At 40.2% G+C, this 19,180-nt stretch overlaps 1 protein-coding gene across 12 annotated transcripts in view; it reads right to left on the reverse strand.

The window, feature by feature from the left end:
* LOC145994848 (uncharacterized) overlaps positions 1 to 19,180 on the reverse strand; it is a 448,153-nt gene that overhangs the window by 99,797 nt on the left and 329,176 nt on the right. For all 12 annotated transcript variants that reach the window (XM_083131227.1, XM_083131229.1, XM_083131228.1 and 9 more), the window contains 2 exons: positions 12,247 to 12,348; positions 5,031 to 9,779 (listed from right to left, as the gene is read on the reverse strand). In XM_083131227.1, the coding sequence (XP_082987353.1) occupies positions 5,031 to 9,779; positions 12,247 to 12,348 (4,851 nt within the window). The remainder of the gene's footprint in view (positions 1 to 5,030; positions 9,780 to 12,246; positions 12,349 to 19,180) is intronic.

Here is a 19,180-nt window from a genome sequence, read left to right on the forward strand (position 1 = left end):
ATCAGATTACGCAGTATGATTTATTAATAGGTCCAGAACCGGCAAGAGCCTAATTACGAACAATTTTAAAATATTGTCTACACTGTTGCAAGTTACCATAGCCCTTACAATAATCTACTGTTAAAATTTAAGTCTGCCTCTTAATTTACAAAACAGAGACGCAAACGTATTCAAATTTGAATATTTTATCATGCAAAAATATACATAATGATTATACATTTCAACTGTTGTACCATAAATATTTTTTAAAAAAAACTTGAATTACAATTGCAATTACCTTAATTAGGTTAACCGTGCAATGGCCGTTAATATTCTTAAAACGCTGACGATTGTTTTGAACAGTAGTATGATGCCAGCGAAAATTGACGGTCTCAAAACGCTATTTATCTAGTAAACGTTTTACAGTATAGAATCTCTTACTTGAACACAACTACTTCGTGATTACTGCTTTGAAATCATACACTGTAAAAAGTTTACTGGAGCGATGATGGTCTAAGATCGTCAATTTTCGCTGTCATCCAACCGTCGCAAAAAATGTCCATAATGTGGTGGCGATTAGGTTCCAAAACTAGGGGCGGGGGGGCATGGACAGTTTACTTTCCCTTCGTAGATAAGGTTTAGCATACTGCGGGGGCAAGAGCGGCAAAAAGTGGGCTGCTTCCTAATCGATGCCACTGTCCATAACCCTTTTTAAAATATTGACAGCTATTGGATAGTTAACCTAATTAATGTAATTTTAATGATTCAGTTTTTTTTAAAAAAAATATATTTGTGGTGCACACTACCGCAATTTATAATTATCTATTGTTATGCATGTTAAAAAATTTTAATTCGAATTTGAAAGCTTTTCTCACATATCTATTGCTGCGCTACAAACCAATGTATATACATATACAGTATATATAATGCATGAGTGTGTTTGCGTTAAACCTTTTGGCGTCATGTTAACTTCTCATTCGAACCACAGCAGAGAAAGTTGAGAACATAATTCTCGAAAATGAAAAAAAAAACAAAAAAAAAAAAAAAAACGGTTGTTCCGAATTTTGTAAATTAGGCAGATTGTTCAATTTTAACGGTTAAATATTGTAAATTCAACGGTAACAGTGTATATAATAATAACAATATCATTAATTTTCACAATTATACGACCTGCCACAAATTGTGTAAGCACTCAAATATCACTGCAACTGTCTGAAGTTTGTATCCATTCTTTGCTCTAATTATGTGTATTATTTTGTACGTTGTAACAACGATGTTACATTTTTCCTTTTTTGTATTTTTAGTAGGGTTTGTTTAACAGGGTTTGTTGTAAGAACGACCCTCAAGACCGAAATACTCTCGGTATATATTATTACTAAAGAAAGTGAAAAGCATGTACGACATAGTGAGTTCTCTTGGCCCATGTAAACTACTGATATTCCCAGCAACTAAAGAACACCTTCCCCCGAAAATGAAACACTTGAAAAATTAACAAATTCTTTACCAAAGCAGATAAAATATTCCTTGTTTTGCTACACTATTGTTTTGATTTAGCCGGTCTCAGTGGAGAAGTGTTCAGCGTATGTAACGTGTTACAAAGCCAGAGGTCTTAGGTTCGAATCTGATTACAGTGTTTGTCCCATCTGCAATTTATCAGATCATCCTTCACCCTCATCTTCGCTGATTAACCCAAGAGATAGTAAACCTACATGAAATAAAAATATAATTAAGATAAATACGTACACCTTTCAACTTGTGGACAAACCATTCTATTAGTGTAAGTAGTGTAAATTCAATTGTGTGTACGTAAAATAAATTACATCAATCAAATTTTAGTAGCACATGCTATACGTTATCTCTTTTCATTTATCTGAGTTATTTTGGTAACCTAAGTCAACGGGATAGTTATAACCACCCCCTCCCAATCCGCTGGACACGACGATGACGGAGTTGGGTAACCAATTAATTAACTAACAGAAATACGTTAATTTTTTCTCTAACGTTCTTGCCTTTTATGTATTTTCCTAGAATAACTCGCTCCACATTCTTCTCAATCATAACTTCTGCCTTCATCCCCTCCTGTTTTCAGAAGAGTTTGTATGTTGGCATTCAGGCCAAGTGCTTAACTCGCTACTCCCAATATTTACATTCCACACCGCTTGAAGGCGCCACGTGCCTGTTAGAGAAATACACTGAAAGTCAAAGGTAAATGCTTATCCGCGATTCTAGAATTGACAGAAGGCAGAAAGAAAATTCCTTTTTTTAAAAATAAAAAAAATGTTAATTACACCTCATCTTTGCTCTCTCCAGATGCAGTTTGTTCGAGAGATTTTTAGATTTACATTTATTTTAAGATCTTCGAAGACTGGCTGTGAATTTTAAACCAGATCCATCAGGAACAAAGTAGATAAATCTATTCGTTGCACATAGATAAATATTACACAAGATTAAATTGGTAAATAATGCACAGTTAACTGTTGAAGGATAAGCATGCGCTGTATCAGAATATCTTCACAATCAATGCGGAAAATTACACTTCACAGAAACCCATGTTAACTATTAAGCTGCGGAATTTGAAGAATTCCAGCTAAATCTTTTTTTGACCTTTTGAGTCTGTGACATTTTATTGAACATGAATATGTACATCTTTAGAGAACTCTTATCCTTTGAAAAAGTAGAAAGTCTGATTGTTATGTTATTATAGATCATTGTTAGAAATTCGGTGTCGTATCTGCGTGGTTTTCAGTAAAATGTTTAATTTTAAGTGGAAAACATTCAAAATATGTTTGCTTTATTACTGTTATGAGTTCATGACATTTTGAATTTAATTTGATTCAAAATCTTCAACGGAAAAAGAGTGACGTTGTGGCTTTAAATTTTGTATAAAGAATCCTTCATAATGTTTATTATCCTTATACACTTGAATCAAAACTGGAATATCCATACATGGCCGGGGAAAGTACATAACAAATATGTATTGTGTGAGGAAAACTGTAGGCCTACTGCTTATCATAATATTAAAATATTACACGTGCTCATTATTTGAAATTTCTTAATTTGCATAAAAATTGCCATTCAATGTATGAAGAAAAAAAATCCTTCACAATCGAATATATTAATGGGAAAATAAAATAATATATGGGGGAAGAATCAAATTAGAATTGGTGTAACAATACGATTGTCTTTTAATAAACTCCAACCCCAATGCCAGGTTTTAGTGGCACTGCCTTCAAATCATTTGGGGGTGGGGCAAAATTTAATAACTGTAGATCAAATATCATTGCTAACACATAAATATATGTACAACAATGAAACTTAGTTTAAATTAAAAGTCTCTGAAATAATTCCGCTTTGTTTACTCGGTATTCTTATTATTCTCTCAAAGAGTTACATCTGGAAGTGTAACCCCAGGAAACTTGCCAGGTTAACGGCATTTTCAGTTATATTTTCCTCTCTATCAATTTAAAATTTTAAAAAACACTCATTTAGAATGGATACTGTGGCAAGAAATTGGTACTTTGAGAGAAATTGAAACTTTCGCTTCGAGACAAGAGCGCATCTTGGCCTCCCTCTGTGAGACTGTATCAAATATGGAACACAGTTGCAGTGCAATGCTACAATATGTAAATTGGTTACAAACTTGAACCTTGAGACTATATATTTCTTTTAGAGAGAAACTTATAAAAACAAAGGTTCAGACGCAGTCACAGGATCCACTAGATATCAAATAAAGGAAGAGGCTGTTATTGCTTCCACACTACTGGAAATACATTTAGTAAGATCTGCTATGTAGAAAATTGAATCAAATAGTTCTTATGCAACAGTTCACCTTGTGTTTATAATCTAAAGCATCACAGATGGCAGTAAAATCAAACTCGTTTTCCAGAGCGATCTCGAGCACCGGATGTGAAACCAACACCACTTCCGTTGCAATGAAACAATGAGAAATTTTACGTCCAAACACTCTCACATGCAAACAAAACACATGCTTTCGCTACAAAATGAATTCGCAAGCTATTCTTCTCAAGTCCTACGCATGCATAATCTCTAGTTCTACCTTAAAAAGAAAATCACACTTGATTTTTTAAGAACGGGGACTACGAGATCAACTTTTCTCGTCAATACAACACACTCAAAGTAAGCATAACCCTGGTTACATCCTTGCCTCCATGTTTGGTCGATGACGACATTTACCTACGCAAGATTTCCTCATCCTCTCAGTGCTTGAAAACGTGCAGATTACGTGTTGAAACCAACCTCATCACGTACTTTCATACGCACACACGCAATAAAGCCAAAACTGCTACAGAGTTTTAAAAATAACCTCCAAACTGCATGCGCATGCGCAATCGGAATACAAAAAAAATGACTGTCTTGCCTTGGCAGAGGAGCTGAAGCACTGGAGGAATCTTTGTAAACAAGATGAGAGGAGTTATCATGGAGAAGATGTGTTTCTTGCATGGTCCAGGAAGCTGCAAGAAGTGCCTGAGAATAAAATAGGCCTCGCCTAAAGCTACGAATGGGGTTTTGATTGCAAACGTCTCCTTTCACTACTTTAACGACACATAATAAATGTTAATGCATTACTGAGGCAGCTTTGTCCTGATTACTAATTAGCCAAGTCTGTTTGGGATTGAGCCAATCGGTTTAGAATTAGCCAAGTCTGTTTGGGGTTAGCCGAAACCGTCTCGTGGTTCGTTCTTAGCTTCTGAGTAGGCAAGAACAGCAGTGAGGGACCATTGGAAAAAGAGGGGATTGTTATCCGAGAAAAGGTTAATAATCGTCATGCATTGTCCCTCGTAAAAGTAACGTCAGTTTGTTAGTTCGATCGAACAAAACACAACACTGTTAGTAACACACAGAGCATGTTAGGTGGCAGCTCCGTGCAGCGAGCGATGCTAGCTTTTTTCTCAAAGGTGTAAAAATAGAACAGCCGACTGTCTACAAAACTAACCAACCAAGCTGTTGCCGTGGCAACGGACAGCACACTTTTATGTTTTCGTTCTATCTTTTTCTCTCTTGCAACACAGCTTTCGTCGGAACCAACTCACCGTCATCTGCAAGGAAGAAATCAGAGTCGTCCTGAAGGTGCTTCGGCAGCGTTGCACCTCCCTCTATGATGAAACTGTTGTCCTCCTCCTGAGCGGACATTGGTTCGACCGAGGCGGTGCCGGCGGCATCGTCCCCCCCTTCCTCGTAATTTATCCCGTACTTGTCCATCCTCTCCCGAACTTTCCCCATAAACTCTTTCAGCATCACTTCTTCCGGACGGTCCGAACACGGCGTCCCGAGCTCATTTGCGGGTTTCGAAATCTTCAGCACTTTCTGATGCTTCCTCTCTGCTCTCTCAGCCACCTTGCTCATGTACTCGTTGTACATTTGTTCCCGAAAGTAGTCCCCACCGCTGACCGCCGCGGGCATCGACTTCGGACGAGGATGCTGGCTGTCCGTTGGACGTCTACGCAACACGTGCTCGTCCGAATCGTTGCTCTGGATGACGGCGATGTCACCCTTTTTCGAAATCTTGTACCTCTCCGCCTGGAAGCGGCGCGGCTCCGTTTGGGTCGCCACCGACTGCTCCTCTCGGAAGCTGCGTGGCGATAAAGGGGTGACGCTCCCGCTCCCACCCTCGGAAACATCCCGTCGCGCTAGGGTGAGCCAGTCCGACAACAGCCGCACTCGCAACCGCTGCTCGTCGTTGGGCGATATCGGAGACGTGCGACCGGTGCTGCAGGTATCGTAATCGGACCTCGTCGCGACATCCCTGTCCGAGAACTTCTTCTCGTAGAGCTCCAGCAGACCCATCTTCTCTTGCAGACACGCGTCGGAGCACACAAGTCGACGCCGCGAGTCGCCCTGCTCCGTATTCTCGGCTCGGATGATGGCTAGGAGACGCCTCGGTCCGGAATCGCCTCCCGGTCGCTCATTCCACTCCTCGGGATGGAAGATTATTTGTGCGCGTGACGTCACGGATTGGCCTTCGCACGATGCAGTTTTTGGCAGCGGGCCCGTAGGTTTCGCCACGGTCGCGGACGACACCGAGCTGTCTCGAGACGGCACTCGGGGACGCAAAGGATCCAGCACCTCCGGTTCGTGGTAACTTCGGCGGCTCTGAAACTTGTAATGCAGATCGAGGAGCTTGGCGGCTTCGTCCGGAGAAACGGCCCCGTGGTAACTCCGCCGCTGAGACGGGGAGAGGTACACGAGACGCTGCACTGGCATCGTCGGCGTCCAACTCCGCGGCCGGATAATATTTTCAGAATCCGCAGTTCGCGACCTTTGGCGTACGATGTCCGGTCCCCGACTCGCACGGATTTCTTCGTCCCGTCGCGTCCGAGCATCCACTCCCTGTTCGATGAGAAGACGTCGGATCGGTTCCTCCTCTCCGCGCTGGTGATTTTCAACTTCACTTGTCCTGGGAGGGATGCGATGCTCCTTCTCCAACCTCTCTCTCGGCACTTGCGTTCCATCTCCCGCCTCCCCGCCTCTAGCGTCTAAATCCGGAGACGCATTACTCAGTGCATGCTTCTTCCTTGAAATAAGCATTCGTCTCCCGTTCTTTGCCCACAGGTGCTCTGCATTCGCCGCTGACTCCTCGGGAATCGTATCCATGGCTACAAAAAAGTCTCCGGTATCCTTGGGAGCTTTGTACCTCAACGCCACTTCCAAGTCGGTCACCGGTATGTTCAGAGCTTGCAGGATTTCCACCCCGTAAGGCATCGTGGCGATAAGGGAGACGCATAGCTCCTTAAGAGGTTTCGGTTCCAACAAGAACCGTCCCCTCGTAAACGTAACCAGGCTTGCCAGATCTGATTGAAAATCAATCATTGAATGTGTTTTCTTCTGAAGAGCCCGCCTTCTTAATGTGTCCGATTCGGACCTGCTTCTCATCCTTACAGGACGAAACACAACTATTTCGGAATCACTCTCGCAAGTATATTCGTTTGACTTCTTGGATGGCAACATACTGCGAGATTTTGGATTCTGAGCCTCAGAGTCGGACATGTACAAATCGTGCTGGTCCCTTAAGCGGAGTCTATTCGGAAGAGTTTCGATTCGTTTCGAAACTTTACTTTCGATTCTTTCTTCTGAGGTTTCCTTGCAAATTTTTGTCCTCTTCAACTGAAAATTATCACCTTCCAAATCCGTATCAGACCACAGTTCAGAGTCTGTCTGTACAGAAATTTCGGAAACGGACCTCGGATAATGGCGAGCTGTGTTTTGGGATCCTACGCTAGACTGTGAAACAGGTCTTGATGCTTCTGCTTCTTCTGTTTGAATAGCAACGGACTGGGGACTAGCAGTTTGGGTACTTGATAATTTCAGAAAATCACCCTTCTCTGACGATCGACTAATATTCGGCTCCTCTTTAGTTTGCCCAGTTTGTGGATGAGAAAACATGATATTCAATGATTTAATTGCTTCTTGCAACGTTTTGGAGCATTTCTCCGTTATACTGCTGCTGTGGTAAGATGTGGTAGATGCCTGTTCCTCCGAGGATATTACAGCGCTATCTCTGTTAGTCTGGGATATTTCCTCTTTATTACTGTCTAATTTACTTGATATGTCCACATTTGTTGCTTCATGCTGTTTCTCATCAATATCACTATTTACATTTGATGGGTTGAAAATATTCTCACACTCTACGATCCCGGAACTTGGGAAGATTATATTATTCTCAGCATCCCTTAGCACCTTGCATTCATTTATTTCCTCCATAAAGCTTTGCTTCGAGGCAATCTTAGTCCCTTCAACATTTCCTGCAGTAGGTTTATTTTCTACTTTATCTTCAGTCTTCAATTCTTTCAAGTCTATAAACTGCTTATCCGCTAGAGAATTTTCTTCTCGCCTTTCCTTGGAATATCTCACTCCACCGTCTTCTTCATAGGCGAAGGAAGACATGACTTCAGACTTAACCATTACCTCGGAGACTGCTTCGTCAACTAAATCATTTGCCAAGTCTTCAAATTCCTCTCCTTCGGGTTGTTCATCATCGGCTTGATAATCTGTTGTTTCGCCATCTTGCAAGGAAAATATCTCTGAAACTTCTTGTTCTTCGATTATTTCATTATCAGCTGCATCTACAACTTCGAGAAGTTGAGGTTCATCTGGAACTTCATTGCTGTCCACCGCTAAAGGCTCGTCTGACGTTTCATTCAACTGAATGGGGTGCTCGTCTTTCATTTCACAAATTGTGTCAGATATGGTTTTGTCATGAACGCTCTCTTGAACTACTTCACAAGATACCGTCGTGCCTTTAACATGACTGACTGTCTCACAGACTACTGATTCCACTGTTTCTTTTGTCAAATGGCACGATATGTTTTCTTCCTGCACACTTACGTCCTCTGCCTTGCTGAAGTCAACTATCTGGATATTTTCATCTCCCGCATCGGAAAGTATATTATCATCGCTGCTGTCCACATACACTATCATCGCTGATCCAGTTCCTTCGGAACGACTTCTTCCTCCATCGTCACTTTCGACCAGCTCAACTAGTTGCTCCGTGTCGCACTCCTCCGCCGAGAGAATTTCGTCGGTCTCCGTGATGAGAACAACTTCTTGCCACGCTCGACCTTTAGCCTTTGTTTCCTGTACGAAGTGTCTGTGGCCAACTTGCGATTCCAGCCTCTTCTCGCTGTCGCTCAAGTCGCTCGACTCCTCCAAGATCACCTCCAGTTGGCGTGGCTGATACGGTGGAAAAGAATCCGAACGCTTTTCCCTGCTGACGCTTTTCTTGCTGCGTCTTCCACTTGGAGAAGATTTACTTCCAGCGCCAGCAGAATCTTCTTCCGAGAAAACCGTCTCTGCCAGATTCCGCTGAACATCTGCTTCGTCACATTCCAAATTCATGCTGTGGAGGACTTCTCGGAGCGCGTCTTCAGGGATAGGTGGACGGGGTTCTGGATGCTCTTCCAAAGATATACCTTTATCGCTCAGCGATGTTGTAACTATTTCAGCTTCCTCTGTTTCCATCACCTGAGAATCAGCGTGATGACGTATTATCTGATCCTTCAACGATGAGCCATCTTCTCCTGTCTCTGAAATCATAGTGAATGTATCCAACTCTTCAACAGTCTCCCAAGTAACTTCAACTTTCTCTATTCTAGCGATTATTCTGTATTCGGTCTCTACCATCGCGAAATGTTCTTCGCTGGATTCTTCAGTGGCCACGATCTCCACCGTCTGATCATCGTCGTTCCTCTCAATCTGCTCATCTTCCTGCTTCAACGTTTCGATAATTGCTTTCGTTTCGATTTCGTTGTTTTCAATCGTTGCTTCTGGTGTTTCTCTGTGCTCGTTTACCTCGTCACCCTCCTTGCTCGCATCTTCCGTTACATCTTCAACGACTCCATTTTCTGTTTTGGCGTTCGACAGAGATTCGGACTTCTCTGTGTCTTCCATTCCTCGGTCCTCTCCCGAATTTCCAACAGTCTCAGTCTCTTTTATATCACATTCCATCACACACACTTCACCGTCTTTCTCTTTGGACGTTGCTGTTGTAGTTTCTTCTTCGGCACCTCCCCCATCTTTTTCGCGGTCCTCCTTATTATCAAAAGAACTTTGCTCCATAACTACTTCCGATTCACCCTGGACGGAATTTTGGTTGTCACGCACCTTACGACGATTTCGCGGTCTACGGTTTCTCTTGTGTTTACCGTCGGATCTCTCCGCGGCACTACTTTTATCCCCAGAAACTTCTTTCGCTACTTGTGTACGCGCACCTCCGGCACCGCCAGTCTCCTTTCGCGCCGAGAAGCACCTCACTTCCTGCTGCTGTTGCCTACGCCAGCGCCTCCCTGAAGACCGCGGAGAAGAGGAGAAACAGAGTTAATGTTTTTTTCGGCAGACGTTGTGAAAACAAGAAATCACAAAATCAAAACGCCATGCGTCTATGAATTCCCAAACAGATTTGGACAGACAAATCCCAACGAAGCAAATATGTGTTAGGCATTAGTTCATATCTCGAATCGATGTTAGGATCAAATTTTGTTATTGGGTTAAAACGATAACTTTGTAATTCCCTGTGCTACATTTTCAGTATTTTCATTCACTTTGAACACGCTGGTGTCTTCTGCAATTGTTCTGGATTTTTTTTTGTCATTGTGACAAAATATTCCATTGCAGAAGTGGACGAATAAAATAAAATATGATTAACCGTAGAGCAATTAGCGGTCTTTGCTTTATTGAAATATACCTCGACTATTAAATAAACCACATTTTCTACAGGCAGAAGAAAAGTTTGAAAACGTTGGAGGCACCCATATTTCTTCTTGAATTTTTGTTACTAATGATCTGAAAACTTCCACACACACATCCCAGACCATGCATATAATATGGTGGTTGACATGGGATCATAAGAGGAGAAAAAGGACGATAAATACAGGTGAGAAAGGGATAAAACAAGATGGGTACGGAAAGTTTCGGAGAATGCAGAAACAATTTACAAGGAAAGTGAGAGAATGGGTGAGGAGATTTGAATCAATCGAATCTTGTTTCCCGAGTACGCATGCGCATGACATTTCGAAAGGTCAAACTGATGGGAACTTTGAGAATAGGAACCACAGCGGGATTATCAGAGCATAAACCCGTTCTGTAGTAGATTGCAGAAAACTTGGACAGCCTTCAAAGTTGAAATCGATTTCAGAGGAACGTAAATCGGAGGGGTCTGATTTTGAAATGATGAGAACGAGTAAAACAGCAAAGATAATGTTGCAAAGCACTACAACGGAAATTACACAAGAATCTAAAATACATTTGGCATTTAAAAATAGTATTTGAATTGTGAGAAGTATCCAGAAGTACTTTCAATTCTGTTAAAAAAATTATTTTTCTAGCACTTATCTTTTCATCTTTCAATTTCCTTTACGCCTTATGCTATCATTACGTAACATTTATTGTTTCTGGTCACACAATCAGAAGAGATTATTAGAATTTACTGTAGTTTGTAGAAAGATAAAGTGTATTCTTTAAGAGATTTTTTGCTACATCTTTGCATTCTATATTTAAACACAGGATATAATTCCGACGAACATATTTCATATCGTTTCGTGGTACCAAAGGCTACTCGAGTGGACAGATGAGGCGGGTACTTAAAGGCATGTCAATAACGGATAGTTAGCGGACATTTGCTGAATAGAAATGACGTCACGTGGCGGAGTGTGTTTACTACCGAGGTAGTGATTGCTGCTACAACTGTTTCAAGCATTGCCATTGGCTGGTAGCTTTTTGGGGTAGTAAATAATGTGTGGTGGTTAGGCTAAGCTAGGCTAGTTGGGTTTGGTTCTCTTAGAAGAGGACGGAAAATGGTTGTAGCAGCAATACCGACCTACTACCGATACAGGAACACGTACTCGATTTATATGGAATTCAGTACACAATTTCTTTGTGGAGAGGCAGCAACGTGTTACAACTGCAATATACGACATCGTATATCCATATGACGACTTTTACACACTGTCATTTTAGTATTGCGAAGGTAAGAACAAGAAATTAAAAGAAAACAAGACCATACATGCACAAACTAAACAATTAGATGTACGGTACAAAAAACACTCGGAACAGAATTAGATTATCATTTACAACGTACTGAATCTTCTTTAACAGACGAAATATTTACCATTATTTTTGTTTCTGTTTTCGTTATTGAGAGTTGCTTTTGTGCCATTTTTGGCTAATCGCGACAATGAGGGCGCGTGATAATTAGATAAAATTGATGGACACACGCTCTGGGCTTGAACCCGGAACCTTTGGTAAAGACATCGTGAGTGAACTACTCAACGCGCTTGGCCATCCAAGTAGCTATGCTTATTTTTGATTGCAGCTTTTAATTCGTTAAAAAAGCAGTATTTTATATCATAATGTTATTGTGTAATAAATATTGCGCACTGATTCCAATTATGTAAACTATAACTCTTGTTTGTAAGTAATCAGTAAAGTACCAAGAAAGTACGTCACGAACGAAAACTGACGGACATTTCCGAGCGTACGAAGCGCCTGATTGACTAACCTGTATATACCCGCCTTGGTCACGAAGTTAAGGGTTCAGAAGCAATACAATCTGCACGCGTAGGTAAAAAGGATTGCTTTCCTATTCGCAACTCCTTTAGAATAAGAAGCACATCCTCAACGATTCTGAAAATAGCAGCGGCGGACTTGAAAAGTGATTTGTTTTTTTTTTCCCCAAACCTTACACCAACATACACACCGACCACAAACACAAGCAGTGCACAAACAGATGACGAAAGAAAAGCCAGGTCCACTCACCTTTATCCTGAACGGGTTTCGAAGTGGTGCCGCCCTGCGTGGAATTGGAGTTCGGCGGATTCTTGTTCTTCAGAATTCCGTTCCGTTCCTCGCTGACGTCACCTGACAAGAGGGAAGAGATAATTATAGCCTCGTTGGACCTTGTCCGGTGTTGATAAACAAAACATCACTGACCAAATCGGCAACAAGCGAAATTTTTTATTGGTACACATTCAGTTGTGGTTTTGCTTGTATGGTTTTTGGCACCAGACATGTATGTTTTTCAAAGAAAGCCTTTTCTGATAAACGGTCCTGTAAAATATTTGAACAGTATCATTAAAGCTAATTAAAAAATTGTGGGTAAAATATACATTTTTATGTTTCTGATACACTATATGAACCTACTATGGAAATGTTTGTTGAGTGTGTTAATGAAACTGTAATAATTTCAATAACTGTTCTTCCAGTGCATATAAAACATTCTGCATGTACTATATAATTGTAATTTAAAATCTTTTTATAGTCTTTGTGGCTGAAGTTTGGCAATTTTTTCCATAATAGTTTGCAAAATATCAGTTGCCATATTTACTTACACTTTAATCATAATTACACTATTTACTGTTTAACATGATTAGTATTTTGTATATTATTTTACACAAAATGTTTGCTATTTTTGCCTACACAAAATATTGAATTTTAAATCAGGATAATGTGTGATTACAGTTTACATATTACATTTCCTTTCCTATAAGCTTCACCCCATCAGTAGGCCTACATATATTGTGTGTCCTTTCTTTTCCGTTCTTAGAGCCTCATAAATACCATTAAATGATTATGAGATTACGTAATGTACACCAAAAGTGATTCTGATATATATAAAATACTTATGTGCATTATTCTAAAGGGTGTTTCATAAAGTTGACATTTTGTTTTATATTATTTTACACATTCAGTACGATTTAATAATTTTAAAGTGAAAAGTGCCCGGCATATGCCCGTATGCGATTTAAGAGTGAAAAATGATGTCTGGCATATGTCCACCTCCGTTTCGTAAGCAGGCAGTAACTCGATCTGTGAAGTTCACCATGACTCTTGTGCAGACGTCTCTGTCGATTCAACCAATTACCCGTTGGATTTCCCTCTTCAATTCTGGGATTGTTTGAGATTTTGGTCAGGAGGTGTGATTGGCCCCTTTTTTTTAAGATGGGAACGAAAATGCAGTTACGGTAAACGGTCCTCGTTATCGGAACATGATCAGAAATTTTGTGTGGCCTGCTCTGGATGAACTGGATACCGTGAGTATGTGGTTTCAGCAGGACGGGGCTACCTGTCACACATCCTACGAAACAATAACCTTACTGCAAGAAAAGTTTCCTGGCCGCGTGATCTCACTTCGTGGTGACCAGGAGTGACCTTCGAGGTCTTGTGACCTCACCCCATGTGATTTCTTTTTATGAGGTTATGTGAAGTCACAAGTGTACATGAACAAACCTCAAACAATCCCACAATTGAAGAGGGAAATCCAACGGGTAATTGGTTCAATCGACAGAGACGTCTGCACAAGAGTCATGGTGAACTTCACAGATCGAGTTACTGCCTGCTTACAAAACGGAGGTGGACATATGCCAGACATCATTTTTCACTCTTAAATCGCATACGGGCATATGCCGGACACTTTTCACTTTAAAATTATTAAATCGTAGTGAATGTGTAAAATAATAAAAAACAAAACGTCAACTTTCATGCAATTTTGGCTCAGTTATTGCATTTTCAAAAACTGCGCACTTTATGAAACACCCTTTATAACTGATTTATTTAAAGTTATTTAAATCAGTGATTTAAAAAAGCATTTAAAGCAATCCCGCTTCGGCACCCATCACAATCAACACAGCATTCGTGGAGAACGATACTGTTGTTTATAAACACGATGTACGCAGATATCAGCTACGTAATAGAAGTTGAAAACTCTTTCTGCTGTTGGGATCGTGGAGGTAGAGCCCCCACATTCTCAATCTCCGTCAAGCTGAAAAAGATGATGTGATCAGCACCACGTTCGACCGCCCTTATCATCTGGTGCTCATTGACTAGAGGCTGCATGAAAAACATTTGTGTGAAGTATAACTAAGCTCGTTCGGTTATTTTTTGTAACAATAAAAAAAAACATGGTAGCTGTTACTATATTTGGTCACTTTCTTACTAAATTATTTCATAATTCTAACAATTGGCCCAATTTGGTCAGAATTCTTTAAAAAAATATGCTGATGAACCATCTTTTTGCATTGCTGATCTTAGCAAATGCAATACAATTTAGACAAACATCTCTTTCTGTGTTGGCTACTGTTAATTAAAATTCATGTCAAATGCGCAATTTAAAACTTTAATCTACGTAAAAGGCACTGGTGGTGTTGTTATTTACGTAGTGTTTCTGCATAGGTTTGTCGCGACGATGAGAATGAATGATGAATTGATTAAATAAATGAAGCAATAAATAAAATTAAATGCCCATGTTTTACCTAGAACTTGAACCTACCACCCTCGAATTCATAGCACGCTACTTTACCACTTCACGATAATGCTAGAACTTAAAAATGTTAGTGACTTGTACAGAATATATTTTTAGACTTCAACTGAACTGAAAAGCATGAAAAATGACATCAAATATCCATGCCTTGCCTTACCTTCAATATAAATATATGCGAGGAGACTTCAAATATCCATTTCTTGTCCTGGTTCGAAATGTGTGAAAAAGGATATCAAATATCCATGCCTTACCCCAAATTGAAATTTATGAAAAAAATTCATATATCCTCGGCTTACCGTGAATTGAAATTTATGAAAGTAGACTGTCTAGTATTTTCATACCATGAAAACTTTGAATCCAAAAAGTAGAAACTTACGTTTATACGTAGAGAGCCAACAGTTAGGCCATCCTCGGTCGGCTTGCAATGTCACCTGTCACGTGGAAAAACACACACACGCGCGAGCACGTTCTATGCACTGTCCGTTCGCCAGTTCACACCTCACATGTCCGGAGCACGCACAAAGTACAAAAGTCACCCCTGGAGAGCCGGAGAGAACTGCCAACCCTCCAACAGCTGAGAGGGAGAACCTGGAGGGATTCCCGTACGTGCACTGAAACTCTCCGGCGACAGATACATCCCATCAGAGGGCGTGCACTTCTAACCGGAAGGGGAGCAACAATACAATCGCCGGCGCCTCCCATCCTCCCCCACGGCTGCAAACAACGGCCTCAGGAAGTTCCGTGGAACTGAACTCCCGATTCCGTGTAGAGTTGCCAACTCGTACCGCAAGAGACGGAGGACGGTTGTTCAACTCCTTCCTACATTTCCCCCACCCCCAAAAGCTTCGTGGTTGGTGCATTTGCTAATAACCTCAATGAGCCCTTGGTGCATTCCACCTTATCATCCATCAGGATAGGCAATTTAACACGACAGCTCTTCACGGTCCAAAAGTTGATACCTGCACACTCTCATGGGTACAACTCACCCGCGATCCTCACTCAGACGTACATATTAACTTCCTCATTAAAAAAATTATGGCAAATTCCCTATTGATGAAGCGTGTAATTTTCTTCCCATTTCAATTTGATATGTATTATAGAAAAATGCTATAAATGTTAATCCTTCATGTCGTATTGAAACAAATGTTAGGAGACTTCAAATATCCACATCTTTCCCTGAACTGAAATGTATGATAAGATACTTCAAATATCCACGTCTTTTCTGAGTTAAATATGATGAGGCTTTAAATATCCACGTCTTTCCCTGAATTGAAATGTATGATAATATACTTCAAGTATCCATGCCTTTCCTGAATTAAATATGAGATATCCGCGTTCTCCCCTGAATTGAAATACACGATACTTCAAATATCCATATCTTTCTCTGCACTGAAATACGTATATCACAGGAGAGCTCAAATAACCATGCCCATTAACAAATTGAAGGAAATGGAGGAAGGAAGAATTCAGTGGTTCAGACTCCACTTTCAGTGGCGCGCTCAAGGGAGGAGTTGGGGGTTATAACCGTCTCTTTTGGCCCAGTATTTAAAATAAAATAAAAGACATGAGAAGGTGGAAAAATTTGGGTTGGCTACTTTAAAAAAAAAAGTAGACGTATCCCCCTCTCCCTTTCGTAAATCCTGGACACGCCAGTGCCCACTTTCAACTGTAACTCCAGTATATAAAGTGGACTTTAAAAGCACTGAAGACAAGTCACTCCTGAGTATTAACGAGATACAAGAGACGTTATTTATTTTTTCATCCTCGGCGAAGAGTGTTGTTAGGAATATACTCTTGCGCCTTGGAGTGGGTACCCTTGCGGTCAATTTTTAACTCTCTCTCTTTCACTGCTTGTTTGTCTTCTTTTTTTCCTTCTTCTTCTTCTTCTCTCTCTCTCTCTCTCTCTCTCTCTCTCTCTCTCTCTCTCTCTCTCTCTCTCTCTCTCTCTCTCTCTCTCTCTCTCTCTCTCTCTCTCTCTCGCTCGCTCGCTCGCTATGTGTGTCTGAGTGAAGGATTCTTTCTCCACTATAAATGATTCTGAATTGAAATTTACATCGATTTGCCACATATTTTTTTTCCCATAGACATTGGCAACACTGTTCCTTCGTAGGCTTGAAACGGGGTTAAATGTCAAACGCCCAGCTCTTTTCAATTCGGCCCCTTTTTTTATAAAAAAAAATTGGTCTGTGGAATTACTGAGCAGTTTCCGCAGGTAATGAAAAGAGATGCTCTCTGACAAAAGGCCAGAGGTAATGGACTAGAAGGAAGTGGAGGTGGGTGGGGCATGGGAACCGGGCATTTCGCATAAAGGAACGCAGCGCCCACATGTGTATCGCGTGGCCTCACGGGGGGATTCGTTCGAGAATTAGGCTGTCGCATTCAGTTAGTCACGCCTTTGGTATATGTTATTTTTTCCTTCGCAATACAGAATGTGCAATATATCTGTCACGAATATGGAGCGAAATGATGCAACGGGTCTTTTTGGAATCAGTTGGCCGTGAAAGGATACTCGCATCACAGAGGAAGAGGGGGGGGGTTGTTCAGAAAATTATAGATGCAAGGGAAATCCTGTCGTAACGTGGAACAAGAACGGTACAGTCGCGGACAATTCTAGCTTGCAACGGCGCCATTTATTTTCAATGGAATCGTTACAATCCAGAAATGTCTGTGGTTCAAACAAAACGATATATATATATATATATTATAAAAAAAAATAATAATAAAATAAAAATAAAAAAAGCTGATAATAGCAATTTGCTGCTGTCAGGAACTTCTTGAGTAACACGTTTTGGTTATGTTAAGAGCTAGGAGGTTGATAACAAATCATCTTTTTTTCTGAGCCTCTAAAACAATGCTAAACCTGATATCAGTGCGTTTAGCTTCATTTAGAATAAGAAAATATTGTTTTGATTTTAATTGTTTTTCATTTTTCGGCCTTTTTTGCATTCAGGTCATTTTCAGTATTTTTGTGTCTTTTTTCTTGTTCTTTTTACATTTTTCTTCATTTTTGAGGTTTCATTTTCCTTTCCAGTGTTTAAATGTATTTGCTGGCATAACTTACATATTTAAATTTCCTGACATAGTATTCTTGGTAAGTTCAGTACTAATCGAAAATATGGTCAACGCAGAAGCACAATATAATTTTTAACTGAAATGTTTAGCAATGGAATAAATAATCAATTGAGGTAAATTTATTTTTTCTTCCACCAAACTTAAAATACTTTGTGTGAAGTCACAATATGTACAGAATAAATTAATATAATCTGATGTACGCGAAACACAGCTGTATTTTCAGATGCTGACCGACTATTTGAATTTGAATTGAACTTTCGTTAAAAGCTGAGGCTGTAAAGGAGCACTCAGCACAAGTAAGGACAAAACACAGGACAACACAAACAAAATTATACTGGTCATGGGGCCAGTCGCCAGAGCCTTGTTAGTCTGCAGTCCAGGGTGTACTACGTAGAAGTGAGGTTGACTATTGGGTGCACTACGTGGAAGGAGCACCCCTTACACCCCCTGACAGACTATTGTATCGTGAATGACTTATACAGAAAAACCTTGTGGTGTAGTTTATGTAACTACCACTTAATTGCTTTTCCCCTTCTGCTTCAGGAGTGGGAGGGAAACTCATTGCTCTCCTTCCGCATTCGCGTTTATTTCTGTCAAATGAGTACAATTGTAATTCTTCAATAAAGTATTTCTTTTATTTATTTATTACTTTTTACAACGCAATGGGTTTTATCGAATCATTTAACTACTCTTGTAATTTATGACGAAAAAAATCAAGCTTCCGGCATTCGCGCTGTTGTAAAAAGTACAACAATGTAAAATTTTTAAAAGTATAATGAAGAGCTTGGTCACCAACAATGTATTTCGCCAACGTATTTGTTTGTTGGTCCTTCCTCATAGTTACTGCTAAATATGTGGTTTTATTAGTCACTCGTTTTAGTTGCAACAGAAGAATGAAGCAGTGAATGTGTGTCTGTTGTACTTTTTACAACGCGTGAGTACTCGTTATTTTTCCATTCCTTCCCCAAGAGTAAATTGCTTGGGATACAATGTCATTAATGAATGAATTAGTCAATGAGTAAGCGTAGAAAGCAGTAATAAATATTAAGAAAATAAAATAACTACTTTATTGAAGAATTACAATTGTATGACTGAAAATAGTGAGTGATGTAAAAAATACAACGCGCGAGTACTCATGTAACAGAAATAAACGCGAATGCCGGAAGGAGAGCAAAAATTATTTTTAGGTCATTTTAATAATTTTATAGTCATTCTATAGGTCATTGTTTCACATTTTTTAGGTCATGAACTTCCGAGTTCTAGTTATGTTATTGTCAGTCACGCCTCTACACCTAATCGTAAACAACAACCGACAATATGTAGAAGAAATTACGCCAGAGCCTCGTTAGTCTGCAAAATGCA

This window comes from Lepisma saccharinum, chromosome 11, assembly GCF_977018435.1.
Source record: "Lepisma saccharinum chromosome 11, izLepSacc3.1, whole genome shotgun sequence".
Lineage (NCBI taxonomy): Eukaryota > Metazoa > Arthropoda > Insecta > Zygentoma > Lepismatidae > Lepisma > Lepisma saccharinum.